The sequence below is a fragment of the Apostichopus japonicus genome, chromosome 6 (assembly GCF_037975245.1).
Source record: "Apostichopus japonicus isolate 1M-3 chromosome 6, ASM3797524v1, whole genome shotgun sequence".
NCBI lineage: Eukaryota > Metazoa > Echinodermata > Holothuroidea > Aspidochirotida > Stichopodidae > Apostichopus > Apostichopus japonicus.
The window spans coordinates 17,975,606-17,994,636 of record NC_092566.1 but is presented as its reverse complement, the minus strand read 5'-3'; the positions used below and the strand labels follow the sequence as shown (position 1 = coordinate 17,994,636).

The 19,031-nt window shown below is 38.4% G+C and overlaps 1 protein-coding gene across 7 annotated transcripts; it reads left to right on the top strand.

Moving 5' to 3' along the window:
* Positions 1–17,368, top strand: LOC139969193 (uncharacterized). 7 transcript variants are annotated; one of them, XM_071974069.1, is made up of 11 exons: positions 1–148; positions 2,750–2,910; positions 3,323–4,094; positions 4,668–4,716; positions 4,970–5,028; positions 5,522–5,598; positions 6,284–6,352; positions 7,648–7,881; positions 8,770–8,868; positions 10,191–10,328; positions 13,552–17,368. In XM_071974069.1, the coding sequence occupies exons 2-11, from the start codon at positions 2,759–2,761 to the stop codon at positions 13,661–13,663; spliced, it is 1,761 nt and encodes a 586-aa protein (XP_071830170.1). In that variant the 5' UTR covers positions 1–148; positions 2,750–2,758; the 3' UTR covers positions 13,664–17,368. The 7 variants fall into 7 exon arrangements, with proteins under 7 accessions (XP_071830170.1, XP_071830176.1, XP_071830175.1 ...); XM_071974075.1 differs by having other exon boundaries at positions 32–148; positions 2,753–2,910; XM_071974074.1 differs by having other exon boundaries at positions 40–148; positions 2,741–2,910.
* Positions 17,369–19,031: the final 1,663 nt, after the last annotated feature.

The window sequence follows — 19,031 nt, the reverse complement described above, 5'->3', positions numbered from 1 at the left end:
GCTTCTCCACTAACACGTAGATTGCCAAACAAGCGTATATGCATCGAAGGACAGAAATGATTACTAATTGATCATATTGTACATTCACCTTTTTGATTGATGGATTACTACGGACAATACTTTGATTTGCAACTCTAATGGGTGTCAGGTATTATTCATAGTTACATATCATGATATGTAATATCATTAAATGTTTCTCATGTATAATAAACTTAGCTTGTGGACTAACCTCACGGCGCATTTGAAAAGGTAACACACATGTTCTAGGTCTATGCCCTTTATTGACCAAATGAGCGAACAACTTCGCTATCCAGTTGTGTAATCTTTGCATGCGTATTAACTGCGAGTTCATCTGTACAACTAACCCAGCATCACCCCAGCATCACATTCACAGTCATCATCACCGTTCTTAGAAAATAATGAGCAGCTATTGTATTAGTCATACCAAGAAATTATGCTGAGTGTAGCTATAGTGTCAGGGTGTAAATGCCTTGAACTGTACAATCAATAGTACTGTAAGTATTGTCAATAGTTTATTTACCATGTACCCTGCAGTTAGGCTACAATTTACAAATAAAAGCAAACGTAATGTATACTTACTGTCACTTAGGCTTCCAAGGAGTTAAAGAGCTGAACATAATTTCTTGGCCTGCAACATCCAGCAAGTCCTATCTTAACTTTATCAGATAGCAAACATTATTATAGGATAAAGCTAAGCTAGGCCTACTACTCAGTTGAAGGAGCACATGCAGAAGGGACAAACTAAAACGAATGACAGCGAATGACCGAATGACAATTGACTTTGTACAGGGTTAATTATCATTTGCGAATGACAGCGAATGACAACGAATGACAACGAAGGACAGTGTTGAGAAGAGATAGAATGATTAACGGAGTGGAGTAAATGCGGTTATTGGTTTTCTGCGCAAAAATGATTTGAGGAAAATCGCATATTACGTGGTTGCAGGGTTTTGGTGTAATTTACGGATAGAAACCACAGGGAAAGTTTTTGTGTGAGAATGCACTTGAGTGCTGTGCTTTTTACCTCTGTAGATTTATATAGAAAGATAACTGAAGCCGTTTCAAGATTATAGTATTGTTAGTTTCTAACAATTAATATCGGAAAAATGACGTTAAATTTACTTTTTAAAATCGCTTATTATAAGGTGCGTTTTTATCTTGTCCGTACTTTACTAGATCTAGATACCCACGAAGTCTGAACTGTGATATCCGGTTGAAGCAAATGTCTGTGCTGTCATTACTGTCATTACTGTCATTCGTTTTAGTCCTTAGGTAGCCGTCCTGACCTAGTACAAATCAGCAGAGAGAGGCTCTGGATGCAACGCCTTCGTACCATTCAACCTCATGGGCTGAACATTCAGGAAGGACATGACTAACTTTCCTCTGTTCCCTACTCCTTCTCCCCTTTCTCCCTCCCCCCCCCCTTTCACTCTTCTTCTCACAGCTCTCTTCCCCTCCATTTTTCTTCACACCTTTCTGTCTTTGTCCCTCTCCAGTTTATTCCTTACCCTGTGCCTTTAATCCTCTCTTTGTCCCTCCACAGTTTATCTCCTTCCTCTCCTCTTCTCCTGTTGCTTTCTACTTATAATCCCCTTTCATCCATCCCATTGTGTTCACCGTGCTCATTAACCTGTCTGTATTCTGTGCGTGTTTTTGTCCCCTCTGTTACTGTAACTTGTCATTTAGCCTCTGAAGAAGATCCTGCTAGGATCGAAACGTCAGGCCAACTTACTTTTACACATTCGTTTTAGTCAACGCAATTTTTTAGTGTGTACAACATATTGTCATTCGATATGTGTAACGCAATTGTCATTCGTTTTTAGTAACACCCATGCAGAATACCCCACACACACAGGGCTTTTTTTAGAACAACAATACATTGTTTATTATAGCCTAGGGACTTCTGATCATAACCTGTGAGATTCAAGCCTTGTGAAGTAATCTGCAATTAAGCACAGTTGCACATCTAATTTTTGTTTGTGTTTGTTTTGTTTTTGTGGTAGTATAACATTAAAAACTTTGCAAAGGTTGACCATTGCACTTGGCATAGCCTAAGGATCTAGTACAAAGATTTAAGAAAGCATGAAGCTTCTTTAAATACATGCACATATGTAAGCTCACTCTGTAAGAATTAGAGAAATTTATGACAATGGCAATAATTTGCAACATATGACTGCCCTTATAAATTTCAACCCCTAACTTTTGGGTACAAAATAAAGTTATACCCCAAAAATGTATGTACAGTACTTCTGAAACATGTAATTAATTAATACCACAACATTTTGGATCAATGGTGTATGTCTGTGAATTTGGCTATACATGTATAATGCTAACTATATATGTTTTCAATATAAGCAATCACTAACCAATGGCACTGCTGTTGGCTTATAAATAATTTCTTCCAGTGCTTATATGATAAGTCTTCCCTCCACCAAACCCATCCCCCCCCCTCCCGGCAAAGGAAAAAAAAACAAGGAAAAGGAAAGGATCACCCATGTTTACTTGACATTAAAAATTAGTAGAGATAAGTTTTGGACCATCAGTACAGTACTCACAAAGCATGTGTATTCTCAATTGTGTTTCAAGTTTCAGTTTCATTAACTATACTCTGACCAGTCGTTGGAGGATGGTACTGGATGTGTATAGATAACAGTCTACCATCATACGCTGATCATTGTGCACAGTGGAGAAAAATTGTCTTCTTTATTTTTATCTTTAGCAAAAACAGCAGTTTAGTATGGACATCTGTGTTAGTAATAGACTGGAGCATCTTCCAGACGAATTGATTATTCGGATATTTAGTTGGCTCTCGACAGCAGATCTGGTCCGAATCCATTCCGTACCAAATAAAAGAATGAAAAACTTAAGTCTGGATAAAGCTCTGTCAAGGTATTTTATCCTCCCTGTCTTTTTTTTTTTTTCGTTTCTTTTTTTAATTGGCAACGCTTCTTCGATTTTCTAGGTGAAGCCAAATGATGAACAAGATTTCATCAATATTCAGTAAAACTGTCGTAAAGTTCTCAGTTGATAGCATCTTTTAACTTTGAAACACAAAGACCATCACAACATTATGAATACATTGCAAATGGGTACTCCAAAATGGCTACAAATACTTCAAAGTTCAATGTAATTTCAGATTGTTTTTAGCCATAAGTTGCTATATTTGACATTTTTGCTTTTAGTATTTGGCCCCTTTAATTTTATTGTATTATCATTGCAGTAGGTTACTTACATACTATCTAAAATAAATTGTTTTTATTCAATTTCTCTATTTCTCCGTCTCCTCGTCTGTGGACGCCAGAACGCTTAGCTTTGGAGGCTGTTTCCAGTGTGAGGAAGGACAGATGCAGCTCTTCCTGAAGACTTCAACAGCAGTGAAGAAACTCTCGTTAGCAGATTGTTACCAACTGAAAATGGTCACTGTTTTGAGGACAGTTCCCCGATTAAAAGTCCTCGTCATGTTAGATCTTACAAACTTACATGTATCACCCACAGTCCTGGCAAATATCCTTGACAATCTGCCAGTCCTGGAAGCGTTAGGCTTGAGTGCTCATGGAAAGGTTCCCTTAGATGCGAACAACAAAGCAGTACATCCATTCACCGAGGAAACCACAGCCTCGTTAGGGCGGTTAAAGCACTTCAAATATTCCATCGGTCACGTCTGCGTACGGAACAGTCTGTTACCTTGTGTTAAAAACATTGAATCGCTGGTGTTGGACTTCATGCCCTTTGAACAACGCTACGACCATTGCAGCTGCGCCTTCTTCATCCGGACTCCGTTTTTCACCGAAGATATCGGAAATTTGAAGCAGGTGTTCGCACCCAGGGCAGTGATTAAGGAACTGCACAGTCATATGTTCCTGAGTATGATACAAACCTGCCTGAGAAATCATTTTAAGCCGTACATGCGGACATCCAACGAAGTGATCTGTTTCAAAGACATCCACCAAGTTTCCACCGGAGCGTCTGCGGCTGAACTAGAACCGTGGTGGACAGCGTTTCTGCGGAAGGATGCCGAGGATGATATCAAGATAGCAAGCCCATTCATCCACCTGCCACCGGGTGACAAATGGGTAGGGTGCATATGTTTATATACATACAGAAATCTGCTAGAAAATACAGTAAATAGTTGAAAGTGTCAACGTGCAATTGTCCTGACATTGTGCAAAATTTTGTGCAATTGTCCAACCATTCCATTCAGTGAGTTTAAATTGAATTGAATCCAACTAACTGTACTGACTAGTGAGTTGTCCTGACTTGTCCAATTATTGATTTTTCCCCAAATGCATTTCAAATTTTGTTTGTATTGTGCTTAGTTATCGGCTACGTATGCTGCAAAACCTAATATTAATCATTGTTTACAAATTATTGGCTACAAGTACAGTACATACCTTTGTAGACGAAACCTTAACATTAACCACTGTAGTGTACAGTAAGTCTAAACCTACCAGTGTCTGTCCTATTCTTCAAAATAATTATATGAATGTTGTCCCATATATGTCATATATTAATATTCATGTTGAAATGTGTACCAAACGACTGGATTTATAACAGAAGACAATTATGTTAACTGTTGAGGTGAACTTGAAAGCAGTCGTAACGTACGTCAGTAATGTACAGTATTTATTATGTCTTTCTATGTCTAGGAACTGTTACAAAACCAGGAACAGGAAAAACATGGAACTGCTGGACATGGTATGTCAGCCCATTTAAGCTTCATGTGTGTACTGTAAGGCTTTATATGCATGCATGTAACATAAATATGATGCTCCATTCATTTTCATTGGGTCGAAATATTTTTTCATCTCAAATTGTCCAGAGGCGACAGGTCATTCACCCCGGTCCCCAGGGCGGTATCGTCCTGTGACCCCCCTTGCATCAGACCTCATCATGCAATGTTACTCACCATGTTTCACAACTGTCCATTTCTTCTTGCATTAATCATCAGTTGTACGATGCCTGAAACTTTGCTGCCTTCCTAATGGAAACATGAAATGCTCTCCAAAGGTGAGTGGGTTTTTTGCTTTTTGTTTTTGTTTCTTTGTTGTGTTCAGTTGAATTGCCATGTATCACAATAGTTGATGTTTGATGCCAGCAGAAGCTATGAAATTCAGTGTTTGATATTAATGTTGTTGTTGTTTTGATTGTCACCAAATAAAATATCCTCTCTTGCGAATACAAGAACAAGCAGTTGTTGCGGTACGTTTGTCACAGAAGTACTCTTGTTTTGGGCGAGGGAAGAGCGGGCTCGGTCAGTCTATAGACGTACAGTAGGAGAGGATGGAAGCCTTTGCAAGCATGAAAGAAGAGGGTGTCAAGTAGAAGATGGAAAGGGGAATGAAAAAGGTTGCTAATGTTTTAATGTTCAGATGAATATTGGAAAAAACTGCTGATATGATTCATAATAATAAAACAAAGGTTCAGTGGTAGAGCTACAGTCTAACTTCAAGTGGCCAGATAAACTGTTATAATATTCAGCCTGTTGTTATCGATTTTTCAGCAAATGTCAATTCTTGATGGGTTGCCCTTCTACAATTGTTTAGAAGAGATTGAACTGGTTATTGGACAAGGAAAACAGTAAGTGTTCTGTCACTGTTTTAATATCCTCTTTGCTTATCTCTTCTCCCCATCATCTAGCCCATACAGGGTATGATTGAGGCGATGTGTATAGAGTTATTAATCGTGTAATTGTGTGTAGAGTTATTCCCTACCCCCTTCCCTTAATACTCTCTTTGTCCCTTCACTGTTTATCTCCAGGTTCAGTGTAAAGACACAAGCAAGTTGTGTGAGACATCTTTCGAGTTTCTGTATCAAAAAAGTGCAATGATTTCTATCAACAAACACTTTTGTGCTGTTTCATTCTGTATTAATAAAGGAAGCCACCGAATCATGGTGAAGTACAACATTAAGTACACCAGTTGTGGACAATACTGCTGATAGTTGTAATCGATTCATCGCCAGTAGTCGCGATTACACTTTGGAAGTTCGATTAATCACGCTCAAAACCTAAGTTGCAATTACTCGACTACAAGCTAGCACTAAACATAATGCCTTGATGCATGATATGGGAGGACAGTACGAAGTGGTATGAGCAAGTTAGAATCAGATATAGGTTCTAAGGAACTGTTCATCCTGTCAGTACGAGTGCCTTGAAGCATGATATGGAAGGACAGTATGGAGTGGTATTAGCTTTATATAGAACATTGTGCCAACTGGTTCAACTATAGCAATAAAATGTTGATGATCATATCTGACTTGGCAGGCATTTCTTACCAGAGGTGATTGGGAAAGCTTACTCTGAGTGTTCCCAACAAGAGGGAGACATTGAGAGGTAAGTTTAACAAATTATTATTATTTATTGAGAACTATGGCCCATTGTTTACTGTTCAGTAAAATGGTCATCATCAATTGTACATTAGCAAAGCTTGCTACATGTAATAATTTACTAGCATTTGAAAATTCTAGAGTACCTCTGATGAGTTCATTCTAGTTTTGAAATACCGAAGTGATTGAAACTTATGGTCTGTTGTAGGAATATTTGAAATAAATTGATCAGCTGTTGAAAGTAACGAGTTTCACAGTGTCACTTATAATGGCAAATTAAATTGATGCTGCTGTAATATTACATAATATACAAATTCAGCTGTACCTACAAACAATGTGTATTGATAAGAAATGTCATCTTAAACAAGTAGGAATGGACTAATATTTTGCAAAAGTATGAAGATATTTGTCTTCAAGACAAAATGTTACTGACTAACAGATGAGGTTGCTTGGTGTATTAAGTGGAAAGAGTCTACAGATCAGTGTGACATGGTTGGGTGTGAGTGAGGTATTGGGGGAGCAATGATATGAAGGGTGGGTGGGGATTTAATAGTTGTTTCCTTCCTTCATACAGAGACTGAGGCAGTAACTTTGATTGGTATAGGAGCATTACAGTCACAGACTCCCACTGGTTGGTGTAATTTCACTCTCTGTCATATTTATAGAAATATACCTTAAGCTCAATTCTTTGTGCAGAGGGATATTTTAATTGCATTAAACTCCAATGTCTGTAAAACAGAAGTACAGAAGTGATGAACATTTAAAAACTACTTAAAAGCAGTACATTAGTTTTACAGTGAAACAGTAATAGAATTCAACCAGAAGACATTAGTTTAGGAGGCCGGGGTAGTGGGGGTGCATAACTAAAACAGATAATGGTCTGTCGTAAATACTACTGAGAGAAATTGAACCCAGATACTGCCATCCCTGACAAGCTCCCAACCCTGTTACTATTGAAAATAGGGGTTGAAACTTGCAACCCTTTTTTAGGGTAGCAAAAATATTTCATTTCCAAAAACTTCAGAAGGAAAAGATACAGTAATGCTGAAATTTAGGAAAAGAAAATGGAAAAAATCTTGAACGTAAAGTACTTTGCAAACTTAGCAAAATGTTACAAGATTTAGCAATTAAGCACAGAAAAACTTATAAATATGAAGGTTCTAAAAGGAGAAGGGATATTTGCTCCCAATGGAGCACACCACATCTGCCACTGGAGATGATCACGGTGCAAATAAGGGTCACCAATAAAAACAATACCAGGGGCTTGATAGGATTTTTCAGTCTATTCGTTTTTGCCAACAGAGAAGTTTTTGACGATATCCTTGAACTCGTCAAGCAGAACCAGAAACTCCGGAAGGTTTCCCTAACGGTGTCCCGTCAGACGGAGATGTCGAAGAAATTTATGGTCAACTTGTCCTGGTGCTGCTCAAAGCTGATAGCATTTTCCTTGGAATTTTCAAAAGGTTTCTTGAATCCGCAGCTCACCGCTCATCTCAATACAGTCTTGCCACAAATGCAGCTCTTGTCTGATTTACGGTAACCCTTAGGGGTAGAATTCATTCTCATTGCTCGCATGATAATGTCATATTTGTATCGAAGTCAGTCAAATTGGTTATATTTTAGTAAACGGTTGGAATTTCAGTGTTCAAAACTTTGACATATCTGATGATTAATACAGACTGATAAATCTTTTGCACAATTGTGACAACTTGTTTGAGAAGGTAGGTTTTGAAATGTAATTAAGTGCAGCAATTATGGCATATAGAATTAATAGAAAAATAAAATTTCATATTTGAATAAATAATTCCTGTAAAGTTTATCATTAATTTAGTTTTTCTTTCATGGAAATGGTATACCTTACAATAAAAACAATGTTTGATCTCTACATATTGACAGCTCAAATTTGCAATGATTTGACCTAATTTTGATTTATATGGAATATATTTATCAGCACTTGATACTGTAGTGTAGTACAGTATGTGCTTTTACCCTGTGTTGAAAAAATAGAGGTTAAAGGTCATACATGAGGTCAAAATAGGTCAAAGTCTGAAGCATTGTAAACACAATTAGACCTTAGTAAATACAAAACCACATTATTAAAGTTTCATGAAATGTTCGCATGTGAATTTTGACAAGAAATCACTCAGTTGATTGAATTTTCGGTTGTTCTAAGCAATATATTCTCATCCACCCTGATTCTGTAACATTGCAGCTCTAGTCAGCACCTGATAATACCCTACAGTGACTTGTTTTTCCTCGGACCCTGTTTTGACTCATATCCACACATTTTTCTTTTTGATTTCTAATTTGGGACAGAAATTTTACTCTCTAGCACTTTAACACTGTCTTTCTTTCATAGCAAGGTAAACCTCTAGCTTTTCGAAGCATTAAGAAAATGCAATCTTTCGCTGATTCTTTCACCAGGATATGCAGCAGCTATTTCCAGTGGAATCCTCAATTTATTTTGTCACTTCAACGATGTTCGTGTCTGCGGAGACTCTGTATCCTGACACAGAGAGGAAAGTAGGTGCTTTCTGTATTAATGGTTTAATTTGGATTTGCTTTGATCCTTATCAGTGAAATCGTTTGTACTAAGGATAATAAAGGCATCCCAACTATGATGGGTTCTTGGTTGAGGAACCGTGTGGGTGGGAGGAACCGTGTGGGAGGAACGGCTTGGGAGAAGTTATAATCAAACCCAACTTCCACCCATCACTCAAAACTCCTTTATAGATTTCATAGTACTGATGTGGTATTTGTTCCTATTTCTGTGTCTGGAATATCTCCATACCCCTGTACCTGAATACACATGGTTCTGCAGCCAGCACATGTGACTCAACAGCTACAGTAAGCGTCTTTTGTGTACATGCCATCACATCAAATGGTTTCTCAGAAATGGTTATTGCCCAACTGCCTTAAAAAAGTATGCACCTGTATCTAATATTCGTACATATTGGAGCATCATGATACCTTAGACTTCATTGCAGTCGCGGAGCGATTGCTCCTCACGGCGGGGGTCAAGGGGCCCGCCTTAGGGGCCCATGTGAGGGTAAAACGCAAGCTGTTTAGTTAGTCAATACGATATTTGATTAGAAAAATTTGGGAAAGTCGGAAACCAAAAAGAGAAAAATCAAAACAATATTGACATCGTTGTCCCATTTCTGTAACTCTGTATTTTTTCGTACTCTGTACTGAAAACTTGAGAAAACTGCACGACTTCATATATATTTTGCAAGCCTTGCACGGTAAAATTGGCAGTAATTTTGCGAAACTGGCCGTGCTAAAGACGGCTGGTTGCCTAAACCCTTGCTGGTTGACTGTATTGCTGTGGCATTAAGTTTGCAATATTGTGTTAGGCTTCAAATGTAGGTTTTGCTCACGTTTCATTGTTGTGGGTAAAGTGACCTTGAATTTCCCATGTTATTTATAGGACATGTGATGTTTGTAAAGTTGCCAATATTTTGCAATTCATACAGATATATTAATGTTGGCTAAACTTGTCATGTGTAAAGCTGCAATGGCAGTTTGGCTTATTGTTTTATTGTTGTATAAGGCAAATTTTGGTGCCCAATATTGATTTGCAAGAAGAACAATATTGGAGAATACTGTATACATTGCTGCAAATGTTGCCCATGTTTAGTAAATTTTTAGAAGAGTAGCTTCAAAAGCGCACATAAACAGGTCGTGAAAAGTCGGCTGGTGATTGTCCACAGACTAGTGCAGTTATCAATCCAAAATGGTTGAAAGAGTATACAGAGGTCGTTGAATTGTACTGTATTTAAGTTTGTTGTTAAGTTGATGATAATTTGATCTTCCTCAGTATCTCTTTTCATTTCCTTTGTTAGATGCTCGGCTTGCCACAGACTTCCTTCCTTATTTCAGGCTTGCCAAAGTCTCGTGTTTGTCTGTCTGGACGGCTTCACAGAACATTCATATTGTAGTAATAAGAAGGCCGACGAGGTCGCAGCTGTCATAAAGAAAAGGTTCGTAAATTTTGTGCCAAATATAAATATCAGAATCATGTGAATCGTTTGATTCTTATGTTCACAAGACTTGCTCTATCCGTTTCAGAAGGGAGCTGCATGGTCCGATTGTTTTACATGTAACTTCTCAGCAAAGGCGTCTTATGGTATACTGCCCGTACAGTGTTGAATCGAGCAGGCTGCATTATAGCTGGAGGAGGTGGAATGCTGCAGTAAAAGATACATACCATCTCTTTCTCCCTCTGGGACCCTACTAGGGTAACATATGCCCTTCTTCATCCCTCCCCCCCATCTCCCCTCCCCGTTCCTGTTAAGTTTTGTGGACACAAAAAGAAAATAGAAAAAGAAAATTGGCAAGTCTTGCCTGGAAGTGTTCACAGGGGTCACTTGATGATGCAAATGCCATTAGGCATTTTCCGCTTTCTCAAACTTTCAAAAGTATCTTGTTGGCAGACTTCATATCAAATAAAAACTTGTCTGCACAATAGGGAGTATTACCAAATGATACTTCATTGTGTCATTACCAGCATCACAGGAAATCAAGGTTTTGTTATTAATAGGATGTCTGCTCTGTCGTTTGTTGCAAAGTTTGAAATTATGACGCGGAGGTGTTTTCACTTTCGGAATAGATTGCCAAATTTAAACATTTAAGTTTAGCTGCTTGTGATAGCAAGAGACAGGATATGACAATACATAAGGACACCTCCATATCAGTCAGATTGTGAAAGCACATTGATGATTTATTTTCATGTTGAAGTTGCACTTTGCTTTGAAAGGAAAGGAAGGATTTTTTTAGATGCATTTCAGGCTAAAGGCTCTCTCACTGTGTCTAGACAGCTGATGTTGTTTTGTATTTGCTAAGCACTAAGATAGATAGAGTTATATCCAGCTGTGGCTTATGGACACCTAGATGCCTCAATAATTGATTGTACAGCCCTGTCTAGCTGTTCTTTTCTTCTGGTGGCTCTGATAGGCTGATGTTGTGTCATGTGACCATTCCTGACAATCAGATATTCTTGCAATTTAGTGGGTTGTGGACTTAGATACTGTGCATAAATCCCTAGTAACACAGAGCATACTGTACTTTAGCATGCATAAGTTGATTGGTAACAAACCAGTTATGGAAGGTGTAGAGAAGATGTGCTCTTGTTAGGCACCTGAGCCCAGTGCCAATTTTGAGGGCACTCACAAAACACATCATAAACTGTACTGAAAATCAAAGAACTCTCTCAAAACCTTGTCCTAAATAAACATCCTATTCAGAGTGGATATTTGATGCTTTGAAATTAATTTTGGACATTCCTTAAGAGAGCAGACTGTAACACGGACTGAACATTTCTAAGATTCTTCTTGTTTTCAGCTTAAATTTTTCTTTGATGGTCTAGCTTTTATTCATTTTCATTCGAGGTTTGCTTTATATAAAGGCTGTGTATATTAATACTGATCTCTGATGACTGTATATTCAGAGAGTACATTATCTGGTACTGCATCGCAAAATGGTCAATTACTATGCAAAATGGACAAATTGCTATGCAAAATGGACAAATTGCTATGCAAAATGGACAAATTGCTATGCTAAATGGACAAAATGCTATGTAAAATGGACGAATTGCTATGCAAAATGGACGAATTGCTATGCAAAATGGACGAATTGCTATGCAAAATGGACAAAATGCTATGCAAAATGGACAAAATGCTATGTAGAAAGGACGAAATGCTATGTAGAAAGGACAAAATGCTACGCAGAATGGACAAAATGCTATGCAAAATGGACGCATTGCTATGTAAAATGGACAAACTGCTGTGCAAAATGGACACGTTGCTATGCAAAATGGACAAACTGCTATGCAAAATGGACAAACTGCTATGTAAAATGGACAAACTGCTACGCAGAATGGACAAAATGCTATGCAAAATGGATGCATTGCTATGTAAAAGGAACAAACTTTTATGCAAAATGGACGAATTGCTATTTAAAATGGACAAATTGCTATGCAAAATACACAAATTGCTATGCAAAATACACAAATTGTTTTGTTTTAGTGCTAAGATGTATCACAGTCTTTTGTATGCAGGGACAGTAGTATGTGTAAGAGACAAAGTTCAAGCTTTCAAAACTACTACACAAAATTTGAACATTTAAGTATTCCCTGATATTATATAATGATATGCAAGTTCACTGACCAGTGCTTCAAAGGAAAGGACTCCAAACTAAATGCAAGTTCATGCATCATTAAGGTTTGATAGTAGTGGCACACAGTGATAGAATTGAAAGAAGTGGAGATATACGTCTACCTTGGACAAGAAATCTGGGCCAGATGGTGACCAAATGAAAGAAATCAAAAGAACACAAGCAAGCTGGGCAGCCTTCAACACAAACTCACAGGCGCTACAAAACCACAAGCTACCACAGTGCCTTAAAAGGAAACTCTTCAATCAATGTGTTTTGCCAGCAATGACCTATGGATGTAAAACCTGGACACTCACAAAGAGGATGGAGAAGAAACTCCAAACAGCACAATGCAGCATGGAACAGATGATGCTTGCTGTGAGAAGAAGAGGAAAGAAAACAAACACATGGATAAGACATAACACAAAGGTTAAAGATGTACTCATCTTGACAGCCAACGAATGCAAATGGAGATGGGCAGGACACAGAGGCAGACTCAATGATGAAAGGTGGACAAGAATTGGCGATAGAATGCAGGCAACCGCTGTATGGTAGAAGAAGAGCAGGCAGACCCAAGGCAAGATGGCGAGATGCAATTGTGGAACAGAAGGGTACGGGTGGAGTAGACTGGCACAAAACAGATATGACTAGAGGAGAGGCCCTCGCTCAGCAATGGGACATCCAAGGCTGATAATGATGATGATGACGATGACGACGACGCACAACAGCAGGGAAATAATTTACTGTTCAATTTTGTGTAGCAGTTTTGGAGGCCATCAACTTTGTTTCATATAAAAATACGCTTTTTTTCCCTGTGCACATAAATTGCTATACGATTTTTGCACTAACGTATAGAGATTTGTCCATTCCGCATAGCATGCTGCCGTGCTATACCGGATAAATTATTCACTGAACAATAGTAATAGTAGTTCCCAGAGAAGTCTGACGTATTTAATATGCATGGCTCATGGCACATAGTTATCAAATTAGTCAATTCTGACCTTAATAAGTGAACCTATAAAGTGAGTATCTTCTGCTGCAATCTTCATCCAGGTTTGGCTCCAGTAGACCTGGCCTTGTCATTTCTTACTCATGGAGGAGCTTACCCAACATTCCAGAAGTCCACTTTGCTGAAATGGTCGCCAACCGGGGAGTCCCAAAGTGAGAGAGCCTCAATCAGGTACAGTTGAAGAATGTCTTCCCACTGCTGGTCAAAGGTCAACTTCTGGCAGAAGCAACTGTCATAGCTTCCTGTGTGTCATGCAGCAGATTCTGCATTCTGCTATAACAGTCACCTGCTCAGAGGATTGTCATCACAGAGAGGACGGTCAGCACAGAGAAGCCAAAAAAACAAAAAAATACAAGATGGTGAGTTGAAATATGTTCATCTTTGTAGAACTCAAGAATGGTGTGAATTTTTGTCTACCGGTTATAACTGACTCAAAACTGGTACGCTGCTTGGTCAGAGGCACTTCTGCACCCGGTTGAGACGCCAATATGCCACGATTCCTCCTTTGTCACAAAGGGATGGCAGTTTTGTGGTTTCAAGGCCACAACGATGCTGCCAGTTGGATGATAATACTTAGCTGGCAGCAGTTTATATTGCCCCAGTGTGTGTACCACTGGGCCTTGGATACCTTGCAAACAGGTGAAGCAGGGCCTTCAGTCCTAAAGTTCACCAGATGATGATCACCACAGAGAAGGACCAAATACGGAGGAGACTCCAAAGGACATTTACAGATGAGACAGATGGAGTCAACATTACATTCCTCAAATTCACCCAGCTGCCTAGATGCTCATCATGTAATACAAAATAAACTACTATTATGCAAAAGGATATTGTACAGCACGGCTCGGTTTATAGTGAAACATGAAGACCCGACAGAAATCTAGGACAAGGAATTTGTGGCGGTAAGCCTTCTCAGTTGAGTCATATGGTTTGCTAGTGTTTGAAGTTCCATGTTAAAAGTTGTGTGTAATGTACGTTTCACTGGGTCAGTTAAAGTAAATACCAGCACAGTAAAGTGTGTATCATATTTTGTACATAACTTGCAGGACATACAGTAGGAATACATAGGAATACAAAGCAGAGTTGCTCCTCTGTTGTCTGTTTCGTGGCCAGTGATATACTCTGCTTCACTGTTTTACTGGGTCAGTTAAAATAAATACAAGCACAGAAAAGTGTGTATCATATTTTGTAGATAAATTGCAGGACATGCAGTAGGAATACAGAGCAGAGTTGCTCCTCTGTTGTCTGTTTTGTGGCCAGTGATTTACTCTGCTTCACTGTTTTACTGGGTCAGTTAAAGTAAATACAAGCACAGAAAGTGTGTATCATATTTTGTACATAACTTGCAGGACATACAGTAGGAATACAAAGGAATACAGAGCAGAGTTGCTCCTCCGTTGTCTGTTTTGTGGCCAGTGATATACTCTGCTTCACTGTTTTACTGGGTCAGTTAAAGTAAATACAAGCACAGAAAAGTGTGTATCATATTTTGTACATAACTTGCAGGACATATAGTAGGAATACATAGGAATACAGAGCAGAGTTGCTCCTCCGTTGTCTGCTTCGTGGCCAGTGATTTACTCTGCTTCACTGTTTTACTGGTCAGTTAAAGTAAATACAAGCACAGAAAAGTGTGTATCATATTTTGTACATAACTTGCAGGACATATAGTAGGAATACATAGGAATACAGAGCAGAGTTGCTCCTCCGTTGTCTGCTTCGTGGCCAGTGATTTACTCTGATTCACTGTTTTACTGGGTCAGTTAAAGTAAATACAAGCACAGAAAAGTGTGTACCATATTTTGTACATAACTTGCAGGACATACAGTAGGAATACATAGGAATACAGAGCGGAGTTGCTCCTCCGTTGTCTGTTTCGTGGCCAGTGATTTACTCTGCTTCACTGTTTTACTGGGTCAGTTTAAGTAAATACAAGCACAGAAAAGTGTGTATCATATTTTGTACATAACTTGCAGGACATACAGTAGGAATACATAGGAATACAGAGCAAAGTTGCTCCTCTGTTGTCTGTTTAGTGGCCAGTGATTGACTCTGCTTCACTGCTTTACTGGGTCAGTTAAAGTAAATACAAGCACAGAAAAGTGTGTATCATATTTTGTACATAACTTGCAGGACATACAGTTGGAATACAGAGAGGAGTTGCTCCTCGGTTGTCTGTTTCGTGGCCAGTGATTGACTCTGCTTCACTGCTTTACTGGGTCAGTTAAAGTAAATACAAGCACAGAAAAGTGTGTATCATATTTTGTACCTAACTTGCAGGACATACAGTAGGAATACATAGGAATACAGAGCAGAGTTGCTCCTCTGTTGTCTGCTTAGTGGCCAGTGATTTACTCTGCTTCACTATTTTACTGGGTCAGTTAAAGTAAATACAAGCACAGAAAAGTGTGTATCATATTTTGTAGATAAATTGCAGGACATACAGTAGGAATACATAGGAATACAGAGCAGAGTTGCTCCTCTGTTGTCTGCTTAGTGGCCAGTGATTTACTCTGCTTCACTGTTTTACTGGGTCAGTTAAAGTAAATACAAGCACAGAAAAGTGTGTATCATATTTTGTACATAACTTGCAGGACATACAGTAGGAATACATAGGAATACAGAGCAGAGTTGCTCCTCCGTTGTCTGTTTCGTGGCCAGTGATTTACTCTTGCTTCACTGTTTTACTGAGTCAGTTAAAGTAAATACAAGCACAGAAAAGTGTGTATCATATTTGGTACATACCTTGCAGGACATACAGTAGGAATACATAGGAATACAGAGCAGAGTTGCTCCTCTGTTGTCTGCTTAGTGGCCAGTGATTTACTCTGCTTCACTGTTTTACTGGGTCAGTTAAAGTAAATACAAGCACAGAAAAGTGTGTATCATATTTGGTACATACCTTGCAGGACATACAGTAGGAATACAGAGCGGAGTTGCTCCTCCGTTGTCTGTTTCGTGGCCAGTGATTTACTCTGCTTCACTGTTTTACTGGGTCAGTTAAAGTAAATACAAGCACAGAAAAGTGTGTATCATATTTGGTACATACCTTGCAGGACATACAGTAGGAATACAGAGCGGAGTTGCTCCTCCGTTGTCTGTTTCGTGGCCAGTGATTTACTCTGCTTCACTGTTTTACTGGGTCAGTTAAAGTAAATACAAGCACAGAAAAGTGTGTATCATATTTTGTACATAACTTGCAGGACATACAGTAGGAATACAAAGGAATACAGAGCGGAGTTGCTCCTCCGTTGTCTGTTTCGTGGCCAGTGATTTACTCTGCTTCACTGTTTTACTGGGTTAGTTAAAGTAAATACAAGCACAGAAAAGTGTGTATCATGTTTGGACATAACTTGCAAGGACATACAGTAGGAATACATAGGAATACAGAGCAGAGTTGCTCCTCTGTTGTCTGCTTAGTGGCCAGTGATTTACTCTGCTTCACTGTTTTACTGGGTCAGTTTATGTCAATACAAGCACAGAAAAGTGTGTATCATATTTGGACATAACTTGCAAGGACATACAGTAGGAATACAGAGCAGAGTTGCTCCTCTGTTGTCTGTTTCGTGGCCAGTGATATACTCTGCTTCACTGTTTTACTGGGTCAGTTTATGTCAATACAAGCACAGAAAAGTGTGTATCATATTTGGACATAACTTGCAAGGACATACAGTAGGAATACAGAGCAGATTTGCTCCTCTATTGTCTGTTTCGTGGCCAGTGATTTACTCTGCTTCACTTTCAATGGTTGTCATTCATAATATAAGGGTTATTGACCAGAGCTGTGGAAGGGTTCCTCCGCCCTCTCTTTCAATTTTATTTCTTTTTTTTTTGCAGCTGCTTACACAATTTAGACTTAGACTTAGAAAAAGAAGGTACACGTGAAACAATTCAGCGCACTTTAATGGGATTATTTTTGTATTTTCTTTTTTACGGGGTTATTTTCGTAATTTCTTTTTTAAGGTTTTTTTTTCGTATTTTCTTTTTCACTGGGTTATTTTCTTATGCTCCTCCATCCGGTTAGTTATTTCAGTATCTATCGTTACTCGACTTCTGGGTCTGGTGGGACCCTCCATCTAAGAAACCCTGGATCCACCGCAGTACGCTTCTTCTATGCATGAATTAAGAGAGGTTACAGCAAACTCTCTGAAAGCATGCATGTTAAGTTTCTTATTTTCATCCCGTCTAAGATTTCACGTCGCAGGCGCCCAAGTGGACTCGCAGGACAATTTTAATATGATTTCTTCGGACGAAGCATTTGTCCATCCATCGTATTTAAATCTCAAAGTGCAATGCCCATAGCAGTATCAGATCTGTTACCATGTAGAACATGGTTCAGGGTTTCAAAGAAATGCCAAATACCTCAAATTGGATTGAGAAGTTTCATCTTATTTTTTTTTCAATTCCTGTATAACAGAGAAAAAAAGATGATCAGAGTTACATCAGAGTCAATGGTAGTTATGGCTTTCCTTTTTCTGTTTGTTGGTTTCAATTAGATTGTCATCTTTTTGTTATCATAATGGTGTATGCATCTTTGGGTGTGTGTGTGGTTGTTTTTTTCCGTTTGTTGGTTTCAATTAGATTATTACCTTTTTGCAATCATATTGATGTATGCGTGTTTGTGTATGTGTGGTGTGTGTGGTTGTTTGCCTATGTTTGTCAACGCTATATATCTCATATATCTCAAGAAGAGATTATCGTAAATGAGCAGGCCTCAGTGCTTGGTATGTAGATACCATAGCTTGCCTTCTAGAAGTCTGTTGTGTTTTGATGGAGGTGAAAGGTTGTATGAGGTTAGCACAGGTCGAAAAAGCGACGACCTTGTAAAGATTATATCCCAAGAAGGGAACAATGAATTCATCTCAAACGTTTAACGTGAATCTTATTTTCACAAGTTTTGTATCATCCATGTACCTGTTTCTCTCCTTTCTGTTTTTATTTGTTTTCTTTCTTCAAACCAAAAATTAGTTTACTGACATTAGGAAACGAAGTGACAGCAATTGCCACGATACCATAAAGCTTGTTGTTTTTTTTTTGGGGGGGGGGGCAAATTACACTATGCTAACTATATGTGTCATCATGTTACAAGAAGAAAATTAATTAAGAATAAAGAAAATAGATATTTTTCAGCAAATATTGGACCTCTGACTCAGTTACCTCAATATTTGATTTGCCTCAACTGTTGCCTGCAGCATTTTTTGTAAAAATGAAAAAGTAAGATCAGTTAAAATGCCTGTATATTTTGATCTTATTTATGTACTTATAGCAACATGCACCGTGGAAACTGATGTCTGACCAGTTTATTACGGAAATATTAAGGTGCCATCAAAATGTTAAGATCTCTCTGTAAAAATTATTATCAAATCTTTGAAGAATGAATAAGTGTTCACTGAATAAGTTAACAAAGTTGCAACCAGTTGACCATTCTGTACAAGTGACTATTAAATGATCAACCTCTCAATTATTTGCAAAATGAAAACTTGATTACTTCAACTATTCAAACTTACTTAAAAAATTTCAACAG